The sequence below is a fragment of the Parasteatoda tepidariorum genome, chromosome 8 (assembly GCF_043381705.1).
Source record: "Parasteatoda tepidariorum isolate YZ-2023 chromosome 8, CAS_Ptep_4.0, whole genome shotgun sequence".
Lineage (NCBI taxonomy): Eukaryota > Metazoa > Arthropoda > Arachnida > Araneae > Theridiidae > Parasteatoda > Parasteatoda tepidariorum.
This window is the reverse complement of record NC_092211.1, coordinates 8,206,874-8,231,427: the sequence shown is the minus strand read 5'-3', so window position 1 is coordinate 8,231,427 and position 24,554 is coordinate 8,206,874. Positions and strand designations below refer to the sequence as shown.

The 24,554-nt window shown below is 28.7% G+C and overlaps 1 protein-coding gene and 1 long non-coding RNA gene across 10 annotated transcripts in view; one reads left to right on the top strand and one right to left on the bottom strand.

The window, feature by feature from the left end:
• Positions 1-24,554, top strand: part of LOC139426217 (uncharacterized) — a 189,318-nt gene that overhangs the window by 6,490 nt on the left and 158,274 nt on the right. The window lies entirely within an intron of this gene.
• LOC107444808 (uncharacterized) overlaps positions 1-24,554 on the bottom strand; it is a 36,541-nt gene that overhangs the window by 1,635 nt on the left and 10,352 nt on the right. For 4 of the 9 annotated variants that reach the window (XM_071184455.1, XM_071184457.1, XM_071184456.1 and 1 more), the window contains exons 4-8: positions 20,844-20,953; positions 11,167-11,348; positions 5,354-8,368; positions 2,419-2,506; positions 1,650-1,746 (exon numbers count right to left, since the gene is read on the bottom strand). In XM_071184455.1, the coding sequence (XP_071040556.1) occupies positions 1,704-1,746; positions 2,419-2,506; positions 5,354-8,368; positions 11,167-11,348; positions 20,844-20,953 (3,438 nt within the window). In that variant the 3' untranslated portion in view covers positions 1,650-1,703. Of the gene's footprint in view, positions 1-1,646; positions 1,747-2,418; positions 2,507-5,353; positions 8,369-11,166; positions 11,349-20,843; positions 20,997-24,554 lie in introns of those variants that run through there. The other 5 variants (XM_071184459.1, XM_071184461.1, XM_071184460.1 and 2 more) reach the window with 3 other exon arrangements.

Below are 24,554 nucleotides of genomic sequence, written 5' to 3'. Positions count from 1 at the left end.
ACAGGAACAAAAATTTATCAAAAATAGTAGCCAAATAACTCAAATTATAGCTTAATTGTCAAGTACTATATTAGGACTGGGTGATGTCAGAAATTTTAAATTGTGATACATTATCAGTTTGACATCGCGATATAGCGATGTAATCAAAAATAAATAAAAAAGGAATGAATCTATTACAAAAGAAAATATTAATTCTAAACATATTCTACTATGACATCAATATCACTGTTTAATTTTTTTTCAATTAAAATAATAAAGAAGTCAAAGTAAAAGCAAACCCAAGCTTTAATTTATTTTTCTTAAATTAAAAATGATTTAAGATTTATTGGTTTAAAAACAATAATACTGTAACAAAATATTTTACATGCGTGCACATTAAATCGTTAAACCGCGATTGTAATCTAATTCCGGTAACTTAAATCAGATTTCTGATGCACTACCTAAAACGAAAGTCACTATATCGTCCTACCGATGTATTCGTTAAATCGATATTTTGCAATAAATCTATTTATCGCCCAGTACTAACTATACTCGAATTAAAACAAAGTTTTGTACAAATATAAAAGGTATACATATTAGAAAATAGGTACCTAAATAAAAGTTGAATTATAATAAAATATGAATGTTAATAGAAGAAAAAAAAAACAAAAATAACAAAACTGCCCCTCAGAGAGAAAAAATAACAAGTACTTTATTCAATCTAATGGAAATATAAATTTTCAGCTATTTGGACATAAATGATTGTATAAAAGTTTGCTTTCTTTTACTAAAGTTCTGAAAAGTAACGCTCATTTTTGGGAAAAAGCTTCGCTAAGAGTAAAAAAGTCTCCCAATAGTCGCCTATTCCTGAAAAAAGTTGCTTTTTAAGCCTTTTCATGCAAAAAAAAGTCGCCAACGCTGAAAATAGTTGCAAATAGTCTCATTTTAGTAGTCTGTGGCAACTCTGTAATCTTAATTAAAATCCTACCTCTTGATTGAAACAGCATGGAATTAAAATTGACATAATATTTCATTGATGGAAAATGTATATTTCTAAAGCTTGAGGTTATATTAAAAAGAAATTACCCTAATATGCCAAAAATAGAAAAAAAAAGGCAAATTAATTCAGATATTTTTTCCTGATATAGTGTCATTCTTCCCTTTCAAAGTCTATTGAATTATTAACTGGTATTTTTTTCTCATAATATGTTTACAGTATCTTTGACATTATCAGATTTTCTATTAAGAAATTTTGTGAAAAAAATTTCAATGAGTGCATAGATTTTTTTAAAAAACTTTTTCAGCTGATCTATTTTGATATAGAATTAAAAATGAATATTTTAATATAAAAATATATAGATTAAATATTTATTTATTTTAAAAATCAAGAGAAAAAAACACAATTTTAAAATAAAATTATGATTTGCTATTTGAAACTTTAATTTATTAGTTAAAGAGTCTGTCCAAGCCAAATTTGCTACTGCTTAGGGTACCTTCACAAATTCAACTTTGGAAATCAACAAAGGATAAACAAAATACTTTTTCTAAAAATTTTATTTTCGTGTTTCGTACAAAACGAATAAATCCATATTTTTGTGTTGATTTCTTAATATTATTTTTAATTTTCACAAATTATGTCTAAATTTTCACAAAATAAATACCTCTCAGAAAAACCTAGACATACCACTTTCATTAAATTCTCTATTTCATCTAGTCTTCAAATTTCAATTATGCATTTGTTTCAAAATGGTTGCTATGCATTCAAAGCTATGTATTGTAATGAAAAATTATATTAGTAAGTTAGAGCTTCTAAAATATTCATATAATATTGTTTTAATATTAATTTAATTTTGATTAAACATTTATAAAGTATTTTTAATCATAAATTAAAGTTCTTACAATGTGTTTGAATAAAAATAAAAAAAAATTCGATTTAAATATAAAAAAAACCCACGAACCCTGGTTTTGGAAGAAGGAAATCAAGCACTTTTTAAAAACACCCCATGAAAAAAGCACCTTTAAGGACTTTTAAAGAATGAAAATCAAAAATAAGAACATTTAAGCTTTTTTTAAAAACACTACACACAATGTCAATGAGAAGTGATTTAAAAGATCTCAATCTTTACTTCATGGAACATATACTTACTAAATCTTTATACTTTTTTGTCAATATTAACTCAAAGTAACATGACACACTTTTTTAATCAATAATGCATTAGTAACGAACAAAAGGACATATTTGTTTTCAGACACAAAATAAATGGGCATTATAATCAGGGATTTTATATGTAATCACATTAAAAAACCAATTATATTTCTATAAAGATATACAAACAAGTAAAATACATAACTTAGGAACATATTTTTAAGAATTGTTTAAATTAATTAAATAAGGAAAGTATTTTTAATTTCTTTTTAAAATAAAAGTGGAGTACATACCGATTCAGGCTAGGTTCCTTAAAGTTTACTGTTGGCCGATTACGCCTACTTCGTCCTCCACTTTCTAAGTCAGGAACAACGAAATTCTCTAAAATAACATATTGAAACATAAGTGTATACTTAAGATAGTCCAAGATTTGAAACTAAAAGAATATTTAATTCCCATCAATTATATTTAAAAATAATATATTTCTGACACGTCACAATTGTTGGCAATTTTGTTTACAGGTAAAACAAAAATTCTATGTAAAAAAGACACTGCCAAAAATCTCAGATATTATGATTTTGTAAAGCCATCTCTTAAACTACATTGCCTTATGTTTTTATTGATAATTATAAATATCAACTGATATTTTTTTATACTTGAACAATGAAATTAAACATCGGTATTTATTTTTTTCCTCTTCCAGAAATTATATTGCTAACAAATTATTAAATTATGTATATACGCATTTAACTTACTTGGTACCAAAATTTCAAAAATTTTTCTATTTAAGTTGACAACGATTGAGTCGTACATTTTATCTTGTAGTACACACTAAAAAACAAACAAATGCTGATTTTTAAGTTTAAGCAAAGCTATTTTAAAAAAATATCAGCAACCTTGATAATTTTTACATACAACTCACTAAGGTTTTCTCTTTTTTTATTTTATTTTACCCTTATATTCGTTAGATAATAATATTTTAATAAAACAGCATATAAAGTTAACAGTAACAGATCAGAATTCTAACTTATAATGAGAGGTTTTCCAACTGATCTTTTTCTCTTTAAAATTTATGTTTACCAGCGTTGCCACTCAAATCTGTAAAAAAAAATTCCATGTGTATTCCCTGTAAATATTACACACAATATATTAAGAGGAAACGACTGTGCTCATGTGTGAGCTACATTGGGCTAACTATATAAGTTCTAATTTTTAGAAAAACAGCTGTATAATGCTATAGTAAATGAAATAGTTTAGTATAACTGAAATATCATAGTTAAATATCCCATAGATTACGCTTGAGTGCCTACCATTTTTAAAAAGACAAAAATAAGAAACAAAATTCCTTGTATTTTTCCAGTTCGTAAAGAAAAAAAAAATCAAAATTCCTTGCATTTTCTCTGTTATTTTTAGGTGGTTTTTAAATTCCCTGCATTTTCCAGGTTTTTCACTGTGGGTGGCAACCCTGTTTACTATTTGGAAATTTTCACTGTATTTACTAAACTCTATTTCAGAGTGGCCACTCAAATCAGATTTCAAATTTCTCTGATTTTTCCATGTAAAAATCTTAAAATTTCAAAATCAGTATTTTTTTCTTTCTTATGTATTTAAGTGTAGAATTTGTACAAGAAAAGTGTCAATATTATGAAATATTTTATTCAAAATGTTACTTTTTTAACATGTCATCTTGAAAAAATAATTTATTTTGACAATTTGGCAAGTTTTTTTTTTTAATGTTTTGGTACAACATTAATTTTTAAGAAATTAAAACATGTGGAGAAAATAATATGTTTAGCTTGTAGAATAGATTGTTTTCATTGAATAAAATATTTTTAATGTGTTATTTTTAGTAGTTTTTGCTTGGATAAGTATTGTTTAATATATTTTCATTAAGTAAAGGAAAACCGTTCCAGGTGATAATATATCAATAAAGTTTATAGTTACAGTGGCTCCAAAAAATGTTCGTTCACTTATAACTTTTATTGAAATAGGAAATAAAAATTCATTAATTAAAATGAATATTTCAGAATGGGTATTTGATTTTAAGATGTATAATCTATTCTTAGCAAAACTGCATAGAATATTTTAGTTCAATATTTAGTATATCAAAGCAAAAGTTCATTTCTAAGATATCAATAATCAAATAGTAAAAAAAATTTTACCCCACGAAAGTCATTGTACACTTTAAATGTTTTCTAATTTTAGAATTAAAATTATCGTCAATTGCTTTAATTTTTTTATTTTATCATTTAAAAACGGCTCGTTGTCTTATTAAAAAAATAGACCAAATTTGAAAGTGGGTAATTTGTCATCATAAGGGGTAAATCAGTATGAATATTGTTAAATTAGTTTATTGTGTGCTATTGCACTGTAATATGTGATAAAATGCTTAAAAGAAAGACTTCATACCAAAGATTAAAATTATAAAAATTTGTGGGAAAATTCATAAATTCACAATTGAGTGTTGTAAAAGTTTCTGTAAAATTTAATAAAAAATATTCTGCTCGAATTTCACCCGACAAAAAAAAAAACTAGCTACATTTATTTACAAACTCATGAAAGCTATAGTAGATGTGAAAGGAAACTCCACTAAATATTAATTTAACGAAAATTAGAATATTTTCCAATAGGCAAAATTTTTTTTTTGAAAGTGCAAAATGACTTTTGTGGGATAAAGTTTTCGTTACTTTTTGATGATTGATCTTTGCCTTTCCTAAATTGCAGTCCCATAGTCTCAATAGAGGTCAACTGTTTCTACATTCATTCAGCAACCATGGGCGAATTTTATGAGGCACTCTAGTTTAACAGGGTTATAATGGAGCAAATTTTGTTAAGTTAATAATATTTCAACTGTTTGGAGACACATTTCAGACTAAAAAAAGTGGATATAATGGATGAAATAATTTAAATTAAGAAAATTAGTTAATAATTTAAATTAGGGAAATTGAAAAAATATCAAAACAAAAATTTCCAGCTTTTCTTGAAAATTCCCCGTTTTTTCCAGTATAAAAAAATTCCCTGCTAATTCCAGGTTTTCAAGGTGGGTGGCCACCCTGTATTTTCATCCCAATGTATCTTTAAAAGTTCAAACTGCTATAAGTTAAGAAATGCATTTTTACAACTGCCACTCGGATCATGGCTATAATGTAATGAGTTAGAAACAGTAAGAACCTTGTTGTTAGAAACAGTAAACCCTATTTTAATCATAGCATAAGAAATGATAAGTACCTTTTAGACTTCCAGTGCTATCAGTTTTTCTTGCTTTAGAGGGAGGAGGAGTGAAAGCTGAGTCTTTAATGTTCTCTTTAAGAACATTCTTAGATTTACTTTTCCTGGCATTCTCTTTAACTTCTGTCAGCACATCAGATGAAGTTGGAGTTTTGGTTTTTTTATTTCTTTTCAGGTTAGAAATTTTCTTGGAACTCACATTTACGAAGACCGGCGTTTTCGGGACCACCGTCGGAGCTTCCATTTCTTTGTCGCTGGAGGGAGCAACATTGGCATCACTCGTTTCATTTTCCACTGCAACATCTTCCGCATTTAAGTTATCAATCGGTGGCTTTGCCAACGATGTATGGGTGCTCTGTGTGGCACTGCTCAGGCTTTTTATATCTGAAGCCCCACCATTTGGATTTTCTTCCGGAAAAGGGATATCAACATCATCTAAGAAGTCATCGGTTGCAGTTACTCTCTTCCTGCTAGACCTTTCGGAAATCCCTGAGAACGTCTTTTTGCTTTTAGACCTTTTACTCTCAAATCCGAAAAATTCAGAGTTTTTATGAGATTTCGCACCACTCAACTTAGAGGAACTATTCCCTTGTTTCACATTTAAACTTGATTTTTTGCTAACATCTATTTTATCAACATGTGTTGTAGCAATAAGAGGGTAGTCTGTTTCAATCTCTTTAGGCTCACCATCCATTTTTTTATCAGTCACATTTACAAGACCATCTCCTTGGCTTCTTCCCTTAACCTTATTTGTTTGTTTTTCAGTTTCTTCAGATTTCTCATTTTTCTTGGACCTTAACTCCTCTTCACTTTCATCAGTACTTGGAAATGAGCTTTTTAATTTGTGTTCAATATTGGGAGAAATATTGTGTGAAATGTAACTTTTTTCAGCGGGCAGTGATGGTTTTTTAAGCATCGAGCGTCGCACAGGAACACTTTTTTTCTCACAATCATTAGGTTCAAACATATCCACAATTTTAATTTCTCTCTCAGAGTTTTTAACTCTGTCCTCGTCGTCACTATTTGTAGGGGTTGCATTAATATTTGCAAATGAAACTTTCTTTTTCAAGGAGCGTTTCTTTCGACCTTGCTCTTGATACATGAGTCCGATATCTCGCTCTAGAACGGCAACTGTATTTTTATTCTTTGGCATTTTTGAACTCTTTTTGGGTGGTTTTTTGCTCTGCCTACATTTCGTGGTCGGTTCCTCATCTTCGTCGGACAAAGAGAAGTCGTATCCTTTAGAATCGGCACATTCAAGCTTATTAAGCTTTGAATTAGACTTCCTAGTTTTTTTAAATATGAAAGGTCCTCTTCGGCCTGGTTTTAAACTTCTCCTGCCTGGGATTCTCTTTCTCTGCTGTTCTGTTGCAATAACCTCAGGTTCAGAATCTGAGGGGAACATATCCGAAAAAGATGAATTTGATGAATTTTCTGAATTTGATGAATTTTCTGAAATTTTAGGCAAAACAGATTTTCTAGGACATATACTAGAAGTTTTCTTAAGATTCTTTTTTGTGGATTTGCTGTTTGAAATTTCTGGTTCCTTTGAATGTTCTCTATTCACTACTGTTTTTTCAGTGCTACATGATGGCCTTGTTATTTCATCCAAAGACATGACCTCATTTGTAGCTTTTGTATGAGCTGTATCTGGCAGATCAATGTTACCTGATAAGTTTAGCTGATTTAATAATTCTTTAGGATTAGGTAACAACGATTTGATAGAGGCTTTACTAGATTTGTTTTGCTTATCTATTGCTTCTGAATCAGTTTCTTCTGACAGATCATGATTAGATGATAAATTTTGGTAGCTTGGTGATTTTTTTAAAAAATTGGGTAATACTGTCATTTTAGAAGTTTTCGATCTTCGACATTCGTGTACTTCTTCCAAATCATCTGCATCATTTGTTTGGTTCGTTTGCTTTGAAACTCCTTTAGCAGGATAAGGCAACACTGACTTTCTAGAAGCTCGATTAGATTTTATGCGCTCATTTATGACATCTAAATCACTTTCAACTGCAATGATAGGATCAATCGATAACTTTTGTTGCTTTAACAGTTCTTCGGGTATAGTAGGTGATACTGATTGGCCGACAGATTTATGGCAATACTCGGGCGACCCTGTATTTACTGTAGGCGGGGTTGATATTGTGGGATGCTTAAAAGCTTCATTTAAGGAATTTGATCCAATTAACTTATTAGAAATTTTATTGGTGGGTTTTAGGTTACTAGATTCGGGCACAAAACCTTCTTCAAAGCATTTTGAAACAACTTTTCCTTTTTTCAACATTGATGACCCGGGCTTATGATCACTGGATACTATACTTAGATTAGGAGAAGGTTTAAATTTTTCAATGGGAGATATTGGTTTTGAAATATTCGAAACAGAAGGTAAATCTTTCAGGTTGCATGCTGTTTTATTGGAAGGAAGAGAGAAGTTATTAAAATGCATTTCATATGTTGAACTTGCAAGGGCAACAGAGGGGATAATTTCAGTGAGATCCATGTCTTCAACAAAGTTCAGGGTCATATCACCAGTACAAATTTCATGAGGCAATTGGAATGGGTTTCCAGGTCTGGGATCTGGTTTCTGCGGTGGCAAATGAGGAATTACAAATGTGCCTCTCTTATCTGAATCAGCCTTCTTGGTGGCTTGTAACTCGTGCGCTAGTTCCTGCAAAGAGTCTGTTCCCGACTTCACAGAAACAGGTAAGCAGTCATTGTTATCTTTGTTTAGCTGGTTAACAACAAAAGTTTCTCGTCGAATCGAAGGAACGAAAGCTTCAGGAGTGTCAGGTATACCCAGATCGCAAAATAAGTTATGTCGTCGCACCGGTATTCTGGAGAGATTAGAGCTTGTTTTTGCTTTGGGTGTTGTTTCTTTTGTAAATTCTTTCCCTTCTATGTCTTTAGGTTTCTCATATACAAAATCTGGCATTTTACTAGTATACTTTTGGGGACTGAATTGGGGCATTTCAGGTGTCCGTATTGTAGAAACATTGTTTTCTTCTGAACCTAAATAAAAAATAAAACAATTCCAATTTCAGAATGAAAAGAATTTATGAACAAAGAATTTAAATCAAGAATATTCGCAATAATTTTTTATATTGATTAAATTCTTCAATAATTTAGCTAAATTGCCTTCTCTGAAAAGCATAGAAATACTAAAGCTGATGAAAGACATTACAAGTAGATAATTTTCATTGAAAATATTATGCAGCACCTTTCAATAGTTTANATTCCCTGAATAATTGTTTATATTGATTAAATTCATGCAATAATTTAGCTAAATTGCCTTCTCTGAAAAGCATAGAAATACTAAAGCTGATGAAAGACATTACAAGTGGATAATTTTCATTAAAAATATTATGCAGCACCTTTCAATAGTTTAGTTCTCAAAATAACATTTCATGTCTGTTTTAAATTTGCTTAAAAAATTTGGTTTAATCAAGTGAACGTCCGGCGACTGAGTGGTAGCGCTACGCGCTAATGTGCCACAGGTCCTGGCAAGGTTGACTTAGCCTTTCAACCTTTCAGTGTGTCGATAAATGAGTACCAAGCATGCTTGGGAATTAAACACCGGGGGTTTCGCGTTCGGCCGACCATCTAACCGGAATGTCTGCTCATGCATCCCAGAGCCCAAGATCAAGAAAACTGAGATGTGTACAGTAGGCCTTAGCCCTCCGTGGGCTGTCGCACCACTGAGTTTAGTTGAATCAAAAAAAAAAAAAAAAAAAAAAAAAAAAAAAAAAAAAAAAAAAAAAAAAAAAAAAAAAAAAAAAAAAAANAAAAAAAAAAAAATGAGAAGAAAAAAAACAGTTTCAGTTTTTTTCTGACATTTTCATGCTATTTTTTTTTTACTCATCACAGATATAGGGAAAATCATGTTGTAGATATGAAAAAAAAAGTCTTTTTCTAAAGAAGAAACATTTCATTTCAATAAAAAGAATTCCAGTTTTTTTTAAAACCAGAATACCATCACAAATATAACAAGATAGACAAGTAATGAGGTTTACAAGTTTTTCTCTCTGTTGTTACATAAAAAAAAAGATTGATTCTTGATAATTAGTGATCAATTTCACAGGTTCTTAGTTGCATGAATATTTGTTGCAGCTTTACATTGAGTATAATAGATTCACTAAGTTAACACTAAACATACCATAACCGCTCAAATGACCATTTAACATCTTTTGCATCTAAAATGCGCTGATCAGCTTATCTTTTTGCGCATTTGACTTCATGACTTTTTCAAACAATTATATACAGTGAATNGAGAAAGGATTGGTAGCTAAGTAGTTTGAATTTTCTGTTTCTCTTTGAAAATCGGTGAACTTTCTGAAAAAGCGGAATACTTATAAAAAAAAAATGAAATTTTTAGAAAATCTGAATTTTTGATAAAAAAGCTGAAATTTAAGAGATAAAAGTGAAAAAAGCGGAAATCTGCTAAAAAGCGGAAAAATCTCATCCCTGTTGATAATTAGTGATCAATTTCACATGTTCTTAGTTGCATGAATATTTGTTGCAGGTTTACATTGAGTATAATAGTTTCACTAAGTTAACACTAAACATACCATAACTGCTCAAATGACCATTTAACATCTTTTGCATCTAAAATGCGCTGATCAGCTTATCTTTTTGCGCATTTGACTTCATGACTTTTTCAAACAATTATATACAGTGAATATTCTATTATTATTTAATTTTCGTATTTTGTTCGTTTCGAATAATACTTGCCGTTAACCTATTTCTACCACAACTGGCCATTTGACCGGGAGAACAATTTACTGCTTTATAAGGCTATCGAATCAGAAATGACGATGTAATGCGTGTTCAACATATTGCATTCGATGAGTTGCACATTTCTGTAAAAGACTGTTGCGTTCAATCAGAATAAGTGCAAATTCAAATTTCAAGAAAGTACCTAAAATTTTAGATTGACATATTTGTGTCAGAAAAAGTGACAAGAACTAAATGTTTTGGTAAGTAGCTTATATTTTATTTTGAGAGCTTTACTTCATTTCTAACTAACTGTTTGTTTTTACCGTCAGAAAAATGTCAAAACAATCAAAACAGAAGAAACAATAATAATCAAACTTAGAAGAAATAATATTAATTTATAAAAATAATAATAATTGGAAGAAATACGTTTTTGGAAAATGTACAATGGAAACACCCTACCCTGTATATGTAAAAAATGCATCAAGCAATGAATTAAAAATTGGCAATATAAAATTTTGAATTAGTATTATAAAGTTTTTTAGCTTATTTCTTTCCTAACATCCATATTTCATACATTCAATCAAGAAACATAAAGTCCGGTCATTTGACCGGCTATGATAGAAATAGGTATAGATTAAGTGTTGGTATGTTTAGTATAGTAGGGAACCGATTATCCGGAACGATCGGGACCATCGCTATTCCGGATAACTGATTTTTCCGGTTTTCTGAATCGCTACAAAAAGCCGTTTTTTCTATTGTTAAACTCAACTAAAAAAAAATATATATTAGGAAATAATCTTAAAAAGAAGAAAAAACGATGAAGTAATACAGTAATGATTATTTCTAAAAAGATGGTATGGTAAACATCTTTCAAAAAAGAAAGAAAAATCCTAAAATCTTATGAGGAAAAAAAATTTTTTTTTTTTAAATGGCGGGAAAATTTACCGAATTTCGTTCCGGTTTTTTGGTTTTCCGGTTTTCTGATTTCCGGATAACGGGTTCTGTACTGTATTAAGAACAAATTTTTAAGATATCTTCCATAAACAATCTCAAGATGACAATTATTACTACAATTTGAGCTAGAAATCACTTACCATTTTGTTTATCAAGATTAAGAAAGTTAGTAACATTATAGATTTCTGTAACATAATCATCAAAAACAGGCGTTGCATCTTCCATGAGTTCAACTTCATTGCTGGCGACTGATGATCTGGGACTTTCCTCAATAGTTTCCAATTCTGGTGGACAGGATTCAGGTTTGAAATCATTAGAAAATCTAAAAAGACAATGATCAAGGGAAATTACTATCAACGCTCAATGTAAAAACCCACCTACCCAGTAAAACCCAAACAAAGTGGGTTCTTCTAAAATATGATTTCTTTTTAATCTTCTGATATATTAAAAAGTAGGACTGGGATATAAATTGATGTATCATGACATATCGATTTAATGCATATATCAGCAAGCTGATACAGCAACTTTCGTTACAGACAATGCATCAGAAATCTGATTTAAGCCGTAGACTAAAGACGACGAGTGCGAAACAATGTATCGATATAAGACGAGCAAGGATCTTCTTGCAACTGATACCGACGCATGCAGAAGACGACGATGTACGTTTCGTTAGGTTGAAATGGCTTTGATTGATGAGTGGTAGAATCAAAACCATAATTTTGAGAATATATATCATGATCTCGCATGTTCGTGCTTTTTTTCTTTTTCTTTGTAGCGACTTGATATTGCTTCTTGTAGATTATTTTCAATAGCTGACTTTGTGATTGCCGTCGTTAACTTGTTCTGAACGTAATCTATTATTGAAAAGAATATATAAAGAAGTGTTTCTTAATTAATTAGATAAATTTTCTTTTAAAACAAAACTTTTTTATTTATTTTTAAATGTGAAAATTAATTTTGATATTATATGCTTAAGTAATTTTTTACATTATTGAATTTATTACAATCGGAAATCTAATTTAAGGTGCCCATAAAGAATTAAATTACAAAGTAATTAAATTTGTTAGGCTATTTTTTACTTTATTTTAATTTATTAATAACTTTTTAGATAAAACTTCTAATAACAGAGATGACAGTAGTCAGAAAGTAAAAAAGAGGAAATCCAAGAATGAATGTGTGTGTGTATATATATATATATACAAATTATTTGACAAAAAAAGTGCGATTTTTAAACTTGTAAGCCATGCGATTATAAATCCCCATGATTATTTTTAAAATTGCATGAATATGAATCACATGCATGATTTTAAATTGAGAGAATATGAATCCCGATATGAGGCTTTTAAATCACGTGAATATGAAACTCTATATCGAATTTTAATAAATGCGAAAATGTAAATCATGATGCGTAATTTTTAGATCACGTAAATACGCATCACAATGCATAATTTTTAAATCGCGCAAATACAAATCACAATGTCTAATTTTTAAAGCACGTATAAATACGGAAATCGATGTTTGATATTACAACCGCAAAAACAAATCACGACATTGGATTTCAAGCTCGCGCGAATACAAATCGCTACATAGGGTTTTAAAAGCGAGTAAATACAAAATCGCGATATTGGATTTTTAAATCTCGCAAATAAGAATCATAATGTATGATGTTTAAATAGCGTAAATAAGAATCGCAATGTGCAACTTTTAAATCAGGTAAATATGAAAATCAATTATTGATATTAAAATCATGCGAATAAGAATCGAGATATTTACAGAGTCTGGACTTGGGATTTCTAAAAGGCTTGTCTGTATTGTTTTTGTTTAAACATAATAAATAAAAATTTACAAGATTAATCGAATGAGCAAGTAAATATTTTCACTGCAAATCCACCTCGATTTATTATTATTTTTTTCGTTTGCTTTCACATCAGACAACAGGGTCACAACGTATGAATTGCGAAAATACGAGCTATCGGGCGGACGAATAAAAATACGGAAAACCTTATTTTTTGGTCATAAAAGCGGAGAAAATAGCTAAAATAAGTAAAAATCTGGAAGGGTTAGCAGCTAGGACGTAGTTTGAATTTTCTGTTTATCTTTGAAAATCGTAAATAAATATAATTATTTTATTTCAACAACTGAATTTTCAAAAAAAAAAGAAAGAAAAAAACCGGGATATTTATTAAAAAAAAACGAAACTCTTAGAGAATCGTAGTTTTTGATAAAAAGGCTGAAATTCGAGTAGCAAACGCAAAAAAATCTCATCCCTGTATGAAGGTCAACCAGTATTATCCCAAGGAAATGATTTTTAGAGAAACTTCAGAGGGAGGAATGAGGACTTAAATACTTTCTCTCCGCGGAAAATTAAATTCCTCATAAAATATTTTAACTTGTTCAAAAAAAACTTTCCGCGGAAATTAGCTGGAAAAATGGAAAAATCTGGGAAAAAAAAAAAAAAAGCGGAAAGCCGCGAATCCGCGGAAGAATCACATCCCTGTAATAATTTAATGGGTTTTTATTACTGATTTTAAATTTTAGGGGTGATTGTGAGTCCAAGTCAAAATTCCGGAAAATTTCAATTAAAAAAAAAAAAAAAAACAGTTTAAATTGAAAAATTAGAAAAAAAAATGCAGACAAGTTTTTTTTCTTCCCTTTTCTCAATATTTTTTTTAGTTTACTTAAAGTAGATTTAAAATTTTACACACACTTATACCAATTACACATACCTATGATGACTCAGAGAAGTAATTAAAATTTACAAATATGTCTTTCTTTCTTGAATTTATGATTATAATAACTATTTACTGATAAAAAATTGAATATTAATCATGAATATAAGCTTATAAAGTATCTGGGTCTCCCTTACAAACAAATAAAATAGAGTTTTTAAGTTCCACCTTTGAAAATTTGATTTCCGGAAACTTCTGTGATCAATGATTTTTTTTAAACGGATCACTGTTAGCGAAAAATCCGGATTTTTCCCGGAGCACAATCAGCCCGGAAATTTATAAATCTTTAGTTGTTTTTAGATTTATAAATAAAATTATAACAAAACTTATTTTTCCTCGTTTGGATTTGGACATAAGTCAATCAACTTTGTTTATTTAAAAAAATTAGTAAGGTTTGCGACTTCTTTTTTTAATTAGCTCTTCGTTTTATTAAAGAGTATAATTGTGCTTTTTAATTTTCTTTCAATATTGTCAGTGAAATATATTATCGAATATTATAATTCTTTCGTTTTTATTTTTAGGAAATTAAACCTTACTTTTTTTTTGTTATGTTAAATAATAATGATAAATAATAGTGTTGTTTTAAAAGCGTTTCTTTTTAAAAAATTTATTTAGCACTTTGCTTTAAGCATACAAATAATTTTTAACGAACTTATTTTTTAAATTTTCTTTTTATATTGATAAATTTCAATCTTATTTTTTTATTATTTATTTTTAAACTAAGAAATCTTTCGCTATTTGCGCGATCATTTTTAGAAAATATAACATTAACAGGGCTGCCACAGTAAAAAATGAACAAAAATAGTTGCTTTTAGTAGCCTCAAGCATGAAAATAGTTGCCTAAAACTATGAAAATAGTTGCCTGAACAGGAACAAAAATTTTTCAAAAATAGTAGCCAAATAACTAAAATTATAGCTTAATTGTCATATACCATTATTAGGACTGGGTGATGTCAGAAATTTTAAACAGTGATACATCGTCAGTTAAACATCACGATATAGTGATGTACCGCAATTTAGCATATGTTCAAAAATTACCTATGGGAAATTTTTAAGGCAATCAAAAATAAATAAAAAGGAATAAATCTAGTACAAAAGAAAATATTAATTCTAAACATATTCTACTATGACATCCATATCATTGCTTAATTTTTTCAATTAAATTAATAAAGAAGTCAAAGTAAAAGCAAACCCAAGCTTTACTTCATTTTTCTTAAATTAAAAATGATTTAAGATTTATTGGTTTAAAAATAATAATACTGTAACAAATTATTTTACATACATGCATTAAAAATTAAAAGAAGAAAAAAAAAGGGAAGTAGAAAACAAATCAAAGAAATATTCACTTTAGGAAGAAAAAATTTTTTTTATTATTTGTTGGAAAAAAAACACGCTTTTGAAACATCATTAGACTCTTTTTTATTTACTTATTTAAAATAATAAAAAGTAGTATTAACTAATGGTCAAATTCTGTACTTAATAAATGTAAAAATATTTTTACTTATTTATTATTATTTTCATTCTTGAAAATAAAATCGACTGAAGATTTATTTGTTTCAAAATGATACTGACTATCGAACAAATTATAAAGTATTGAAAGAGTTTTAATAAAAATTTTAAAAAAATAATTTAAGTACCAATGTTTAATTATTAAAAACGTCAAAACATTACTGAACTTTTTATTTAATTAAAAAAAAAATTTGTTTTAAAACTTTGTTTTCATTTTCTCAAAAATAAAAGCAAATTAAATTAAGGTAGGCTTTGTTTTAATTTTTTTTATAATTAAAAACGAATAAGCATTTATTGGTTGAAAAACAATCAAAATTATATACTTAACTACATTCAATAAATTTAAAAAAATTAACTTTTTATAACAAAGTTAAATACAGAATACGATTAAATTGTATCGCTTAAAATAAAAAATAATTGAAAAAAATCAATGATTTGATCTGAGTTCAGAACGAAAATTTAAGATAACAGCGATTGTGCAACAGTCGCAAAGTAACAGTAGGTCTACTAAAAATAATTGACAAGAATCGTTAAGCCCAGACAGAAAAAAAATGGTATGAAATAATGCAGAACGAAACGATCGTTGTAAAAGTCTCACTAAAAATAATTTACAAGAAACCCGACAATTATTTCCGACGGAATGAAATGCACAACGATCGCAAAATGAATTACGTCCCATTGAAAATAATCTTCAAAAAACGCAAATCCCAAAGACAAAAATGGACATCAAGAAACTATGCATTGCGTTCTATATTACAACGCTGATCCTCGCACGAAATCGGGAGTTCTGATTCAATTCGCTCTTCGTCATTCAACATCATCTTAATAGCAAAATGCTATCTACATCTCTGCAGCTAGAGGAAATCAAAATCCTCTTCATTAGTGCGGTAACAGCGTTAGCCTAGTCAAGGATCCTTGCATATTAAATCGTTAAACCGTGATTGTAATCTAATTCCGGTGGCTTAAATCAGATTTCTGATGCATCGCCTAAAACGAAAGTCACTACATCGGCTTACTGATATATGCGTTAAATCGATATTTCGAGATACATCGATTTATCTCCCAGTCCTAACTATGCTCCAATTAAAAAAAAATTTTTTACAAATATAAAAGGTATACATATTAGAAAATAGATACCTAAATAAAAGTCGAACTACAATAAAATATAAATGTTAGTAGAAGGAAAAGACAATTAAAAATAACAAAACTGCCCCTCTGAGAGAACATATAACAAGTACTTTATTAAATCCATGGAAATTTAAATTTTTGGCTCTTTGGACATAAATGATTGTATAAAAGTTTGCTTTCTTTTATTAACGTTCTGAAAAGTAATGTTCATTTTTGCGAAAAAACTTCTCCAAGAGTAAAAAAAAGTCTCCTAATAGTCGCCTATTCCTGAAAATAGTTGCCTTTTCAGGCAAAAAAAGTCGCCATAGTCGCCTAAGGCCGAAAATAGTAGCAAATAGTTGCATTTTAGTAGCCTGTGGCAACCCTGCATTAATATCTTTCTTAAGCAAAACATATGTATCTTCTAATTCATAAATTGATTTAAATTAATCTGAGTATGAAGTTTTGATAGAAATCCGACTTTTTGTGCCTTACAAGTAAATGAAATTCAAAAATACAATATCGCAATACATCGCGACGCAAAACTGGCGATGTGTCACAATATAAAATTTCTTATATCGCCCAGTCCTATTAAAGATCTATTCTATTGAAAAATATCTGTAGTCTAGCTAAAATAATGAACCTATGGAAAAACTAACACCAATCTGAAAAGAAAATTATTTGTGTAATTAATGATGAAAAATGGTATAGGTTTCATATAAAAAACAGAATATAATTTGAAAATAAATCTATAATAAAAGTTATACTATAATAATGCAGAAAGTGATGCAGAGCTAGCTGAACAGAGCTGCTTAGGGCAACCATAAAGTTGTAAAAACCTGTCAGATCTTTATCATAAACACACATTTCAACTAATTTCTACCACTGTGATGCACTGACAGTATGGCCTTTAATTTGCTTTCTATATGCAAGAAGAAAATTTTATCAAATATTTTTCAAAATTAAATTATAAACAAAAAGTAATCCTGGGTTAAACTAGGTTTCAAATGTGTGATGTATGTGAGTGCATATAACGTTTTGTACCGTGATATCAGAAGAAACTTTTTTCAGTGGAAATGGGTGTTATAACCGGAGGCCGCTATATCGTGAATTTGTAAAACTATAGCAAATATTTAAGATGATACAAAAAGCATCATTCTTTTATCTACTTCTTTCAAATATTTCTCAATTCTGTTCTAAGCATATGGCATCACACTAGTTAGGTTCAAGCATTTTAATTAAATAGCATAAGTTTATAGAACTGTAAAAATATAGAAAAATGGGAATTAGGGCTGGAAAAAAAAAACCCTTGCCTTTTAGAAAAGTCCAAACTGGATTTGTCGTATTGGTTTTCTTTGGGTTTAATTAGGTGTCATATTTTTTTCTTAAGGGAGGNGGGGGGGGGGGGGGAGGATGAGGGGCAAATACATTCAGTGCTAGAAAAGAAAACATAAAGCCAAGCAAAACATTGCCAAATTTGAAACGCCACTGTTATGGCTGAATACACAAATTTATTTTCTAACTGCAAATGTAGAGCTTAATTGCTTTACATGACAATTTTATTTTTATTTATCATATTATTCAAATCATGGTAAAATTGACATAATCATTAAAAAACCACTTGAAAAAAAGTATAAATTTGGAATTAGGATTCATTAGGTCATTGTCAGGTTAGGTCATAGGTTATAAAACATGCAAAAAGCGGTTTGATTTGGTGAGAGTTGTATAAAGGCAGATTTTGGTAGTCTGCATGCACAATACAATGCCAAAAAGAACTAATTTAGAGGTTGGCGAATAAGGTAAAACTTTAACTTTTAAAAAGTTCTCAAATTGCAAAAAAAAAAAATAAATAAATGAAAATAAAGGTTGCAGTGAATAGTTACTTCAGGAACCCTGAACGCTATTGCTGTAAACAGCGCATTAGAAGACCAAAAAAAAATAATTCATCAAGACAAGAAAGACAAATCTGGAAATTTGCGTGTCACGGAAAGATGTCATCTACAGAAATTAAAAGTAAATGCAGTCAACATGCAGCAGCCGCATGGTTAGAAATTATTTAAGTAATAATAAATAGCAAAGGTAACATGAGCTTAAACCAGATAGTATTGAACACATGTTTATCTACATGTGGATTTGTTTGCTCCAAATTGAGAAATAGTTTCGTTATCAACTAAGTCAAAAAGCTTATTAAATTTTTAAACATTTAAACAGTAAATCGGAACTAAAAGAGACTATTTCAGAACTTTTAGCTTAATGTGTTTTACTTCTATGTAAAAATATTTTCTATTATTTAAAATTTTATACATTTCTATACAGTAAAAATTTAAAAATTATTTTTTGGTTAACAACTATTATGAAAGTAATAAAGAGTATGAGCTTAAAAATGGTAAAATAATTTGAGAAAAATAATCAAAAATGGGTTGAATTACAATAACAGCAGCAGTATTAACAGGGAGAAAAAAAGTTAGCCATTGTTTTTTTTTTTTTTTTTTAGCTTTACTTATCTCTTGCCAACAAAAAACAAAAACACTAATTTAAATGTAGATTACTTGTTTTTTTTTTGTTTCTTTTTTTTTTTGACAGATGGGTGGAAAGACAGCCTTTATAAAAAGAGTACATACAATTTTCTAGCAAAAATATATGATTTTTGAATTTATTGAACTCTTTGTAAACAAATTTACAAAAGTTAAGAATACACACAGGAGACTCAGAGTTACACATGAGGATGTAATATATTTTTACTTATAATTCTCAATAATGAAAAGTAATCACTATTTTACTATCTTTTTGAGCATAGATTATGTCTTGTCTAGGACCTATGATCAGGTTATCTGCTACATTTTAGATTTTCAAATTCATGACTTTCCATGTCCAGGGTATCTGCTACATTTCAGATTTTCAAATTCATGACTAATTCCAAGAACTTTTCATGACTTAACAAACAAAAACAGAATAATACATTTAAAAAGCATTATAATAACATTAATCAAAATTATAGGTATAACCAAAACTGTTATACTCAACATCTCCATATTTATTGATTTTAAATTTAAAAAACAAAGTAAAGAGTTGAAGCAATAAAATAGCTGAGAAAATAATTTTTGCGTTTCTTTTTTTCTGCAGAATTATATTCTAAAGATACTTTTCTTGTTCATCAGAAAGGAAAGAAATACTCCTGATTTTTTTGTTCTCATTTTGGAATAAAAAAAATTTGCCAATGACTGGCTTGCTCCAACTACAATTTTAAATTGATAAAATAAAAAAAAAGATGAATAATAATAATTCTGAAGTTTAAAAGATACTTCCTTCTAGAAATGATGTTTTTTCTTTCATTTTTCGAAAGAACAGCATAATTTTTAAAGAAAATTATAAAAACTTCTTACATTTTAATAAAATATGACTCAGAGTGGGGATTTTGTTACAAATTCAGATATTCGGAACACCGTGAAATTGGGGAGGGAATCCATTTAAAAAATAAAATTATTCGGCGACCTAAATCCATGATTTTACGTGACTTTCCAGGTGCACGGATACCATGTATGATAACCTAACTATGATAGCATAACTATGATAAGAATAGATGGCCCTATAACTCATTCTTCATTTATAGAAAACTCAAGGTGTTTTACGTTCATTTAGTGATAACAGTAAAATAAATATAATAATCATATAACCATATAATAATTATGTAAGAAAAATAAATAAAATTATTTAATCTAAAAATAAACAAAAAGCTTTATTAATACTAGATGAAAGAAACATCAACATTTTCTCTTGTTAAATCAAAGTGGAGGATTCTTTTGAAGATTTTGTGGATGAACCTTTAAAACTAATACTTATCTTTAATTTTTATGCACATTTTTCTTTCAGATACATCAATTAAAACTAGTAGTAGAGAAACATCCTGTTTCTCACAATATGCATCGAATGGCAAAGACAGCCAACTACAAAAATGTCTTAAAAAGTTTGAAACAATGAATTTCGTAGGTAAGGTAATATGACTGTACTATGTATATAATTCATGAAAAGTCTCCAAGCTTGAACTATTGAATTGATCTTTACCGGAATAATTAAAATATAACTAAGTCAAATTATTCAATGTAAATTATTTCAATGTATGTATTGGAAAGAAGAAAACAAAAATGAGGGGGATGTTCTGAGCACACTCAAAAATTAGGAATATCTTTATCAGAATATCTTTTATCAGGAAAATCAGGACAACCTCAAACCCTGTGAATAGAATAAATATACATAAATTCTCTCTTAGAACAATCTAATAAAGAACAAATAACTCTCAAGACTTTCGAATATTTGTTATATAACTCAAAATAGAAAACCTGATTTAATTATTTAACAAAAAAAAAAAAAAAAAAAAACATATCTAATAATTAAATAGATTTTTTTTAGCTCTTCTTTTAAGTGCAGCTTATAAATTAGTTAAAACCGATCGACACTTAGAAACAAGTACTTACATTGTTGAAGAAATTAGATGTCTCACATCAAGGTAATTTAAAGCAGCATCCAAATCACCTACCACTTTTTGTAAAGTTGAGGCCATGTCTTTAAGTTTTCTTTGCGCCATCTACCAAAAGCAAATATTATAAGCATCTGAAGTTTTGCACAATCTGTCAGTAAAAAAATTTCAAGTAGAATTATTTTTTAACTTTATACTACATTTTTTAATGCATGATTAATACTTACAACAGACAAAAAAAATCTCCAATTTTTTTTCCTGATTTTTATATTATAAATTACATAATTAAAGAATTGCATAATTTAATCACTATACTACACAAATTTTATAAATTTTTTAGGTTGGTCTTATTCAAATCAGGGTTGGGTTTTTGCCGTCAAAAACTGGTTTTTGACATGACAGTGGTAAAAACCGTGTTTTTACCGGTAAAAACTGTCAAAAACCTGTTTTCTTTAATTTATGGCATATAGCGGAAAATATATTATTTTCACATAATTGCCATTATAAATGAATGTTGTAAATGATTGCTATTGATTTTGCTACTACATACATGTATTATTCTTATAGAAGGATATACGTTCATATAGAAATATTGTAATATACTGAAAATAGTGATACTTACTTTTATCATTATAGCTTGATTTGCAAAGGATTCAAAATTTTGCACTTCTGAATTGTTAGAAATAAACAAACAAACAAAAAAGCTTGGAACTATTAATAAATTCAAGAACTAAAAAGAAGAATTTAAAATTTGGCATTTCTTAAATATTAGAAGTAAGCTAAACAAAACTTTCAAAACTTATAACTACTAACAAACTCTAAGTCAAGAATGACTTGACATTCTTCAGTAATGTAATATGCCAAACAAAATGATGCTTGGAAATGTTGAAAATTTTGTTTAGTATCCTAATATTTTACTTCAAATAGTATGATTTGATATAATCATGTTGGGAAAATGCAAGAATCTGTTCTTAAATATCTTTTAACAACTTTTATTCGAATTTTATTGCCCAAAAATGAATTAATTTTAAATTATAAGCAGTTAATCTCAAATAAAAATAAAATTTTACCAAAACTATGGGTTTTTGACAGTTTCTGACGTTTTTGACACAGGGTTTTTTGACATGACGGTAAAAACCATGGTATAAACCGGTAAAAACCGTCATGTGTCAAAAACCCTGATTCAAATACATAAAATATATAATTAAAAAAGAAAATGTTTTTACTAGACTAAAGCAAAATAAGCAATATTTTTTAATAAACTTTATTCTCTAATTTTCAATTTTTAATATGGTAAGACAGGTAACCAGACACATAGGAAACTTATTTTCAACACTAAGAAATTCTTTAGTCTGTTCTGATTAGCTTTTTTTCTATTAACTTTTCTTTTTAACAGTGTTTTTATTATGATAGCATTTTTATAAGAGCATGTGGGGAGAAACCATTAGACAATGTCAACCTTCATCTATCAAAAGGTACCTAAAGATTGAATCAAGTTACCATGTTTTATATACTAGTGAATTGATGTTTAATAACCGTAGTGGTAGTTATGCCACAACACTCCCCCACGAGAATTTTATCAGGGATAGAATTCGATGAACGGATACCACTAGTTGCTGTATTTGTGAAAGACCGGGAGAGCTGGATTAAGGTCACTGGGTTTTGATCTTGAGCCATGAGAGCTATATTAAGTTCATGGTTGTGTGTGTGATCACTCCTGAGCTATTAGCAGTCAAGTGTGAGCAGAAACCAGTTGTGTGTAAATGAGACTGAGAACCAACAGCGTGAGGACGATGACACAGTCACAATTAGCAAGAAAACTATTCAATGTGGACCATCATATCTGTCAGTATATCACCAATGTGGGGAAAAACCATTAGACAATGTCAACCTTCATCTATCAAAAGGTACCTCAAGATTGAATCAGGTTAGCATGTCTTGTATACTAGTGAATTGATGTTTAATAATCGTAGTGGTAGTTACGCCACAAGTATATATAATAATCAATGTTATTCTTTCATGGTCACTTTCTTCTAAAAATATGGCAATGTAAAAATGTTAAACCGAGATTTTTAGCATAAAAATCTTTCATATAAAAATGATTTTTGCTTTGGTTTCTATCTAGCCTTCTCTTTTTCAAAAATCTTTTGCTTTTTAGACATTTTCATTAAAACGCGGCAAATCAATTTCTATTAGATTTTATACTTTACTCTTTTATTTTTTGAAAATAGGGTAAATGAAAAACAGATGTTTAGCTTTGAAATTCTCTTTCAAAAATTTTGCTTTAAGATTCTGTGGGGAAATATCAGAGGTCTGTCCAGACATTTTGTGAAACGTTCGTTTTTGTAAAACTGTAAAAAAATTACTCGTAATTTGTGCACATAAGGTCCTGACATACAGGATCATGCTCAACATTGTAATATTAAAAAAATAAACCTCAATTGCTGCTACTAAATTAGAGATGCAACATACAAATATTTGGTATTTAGCTTATACTGCTGAATGCAGGATATTCATTTAGAACGAATAAAGGAAGAAGCATCTGTTGAAGACAAAACTTATTTCGTTTACATCTGGGTTTCTTTCCCCTCCTTTCTGGAAAGGGTTTATTCGATTAACAAAACAATAAAGATCAAATTTGTGAAGGGTCCGATTAAAAGATGAATTGTTTTGTGAAGGGTTCGTTAATGGACACAAATTTCTTCTAAACAGACCCCTGAATATATGCCCTCAAAAAGCAATATTTTGCTTTAAAAATTAAATATTCATATAAGCGATTTGAATTTCCCATATTGTCAGAAATAAATCTGGATATTTAAAAACCATGTGAAAATAAATATAAATAACTGCCGAAAATACAATCGAAACACTACATGGATAGTTATCGGCATAATGTAAGTGTGTCCAAATGTAATTATTTAAATGCACAATTTAAATTCTATGAGTAGAAATAATATTAACTGAGATATAACCGGAATTTTAAAAATTGTGTGGAATTCGGTTGCACTAGCAATAAAAAGTCAAAAAAACGATGAAATGATCACATGAAAAGTAAAAAATTTATTTGAGTTGCTAATTAAATTATATAAAATCGATATTTTTTTCTTTAAATGTGAAAATCTAGCAATAACAGTCTAAAGAACAATTGAAATAAGATATGGATTAACGAGAATATCAATGCAAAACAAGCATTTCAAAGAACGATTTCTTGAACCTGCAATTCGACTTACGCGTTCCGAAACAATATCAGTATATTTTAAAAATTCATGAGAATATAAATAATAACTGAGAAATGAAATTTGAATTCAAAAAAGCAAAGATTCATAGCAATTGCAAAAAAAAAAAAAAAACTAAAACACTACATATATCTATGATGGAATCAACACAAGCTGTGAGCGTAAAAGAGTAAACACAAAAGAGTGGTTTAAAATTTTCATGAGCATAATTCTGTAAAAATATATTGGATCGATTTCATTTTAACCAAATTTAAAAAAAAAAAAAAAGATCTAAAGATTCAGTCAAACTTTATTAAAAAGTAAAACATGGTTAAATTGAAAAATATACATGAATGAAAGAACACGATTTCTAGAAGGAAACTATTTTTTGCGAAAATGCAAATCATGATGCGTAATTTTTAGATCACAATACATAATTTTTTAATCGCGCGATATTACAACAGCAATAATAGATTTTTTTAGCTCTTCTTTTA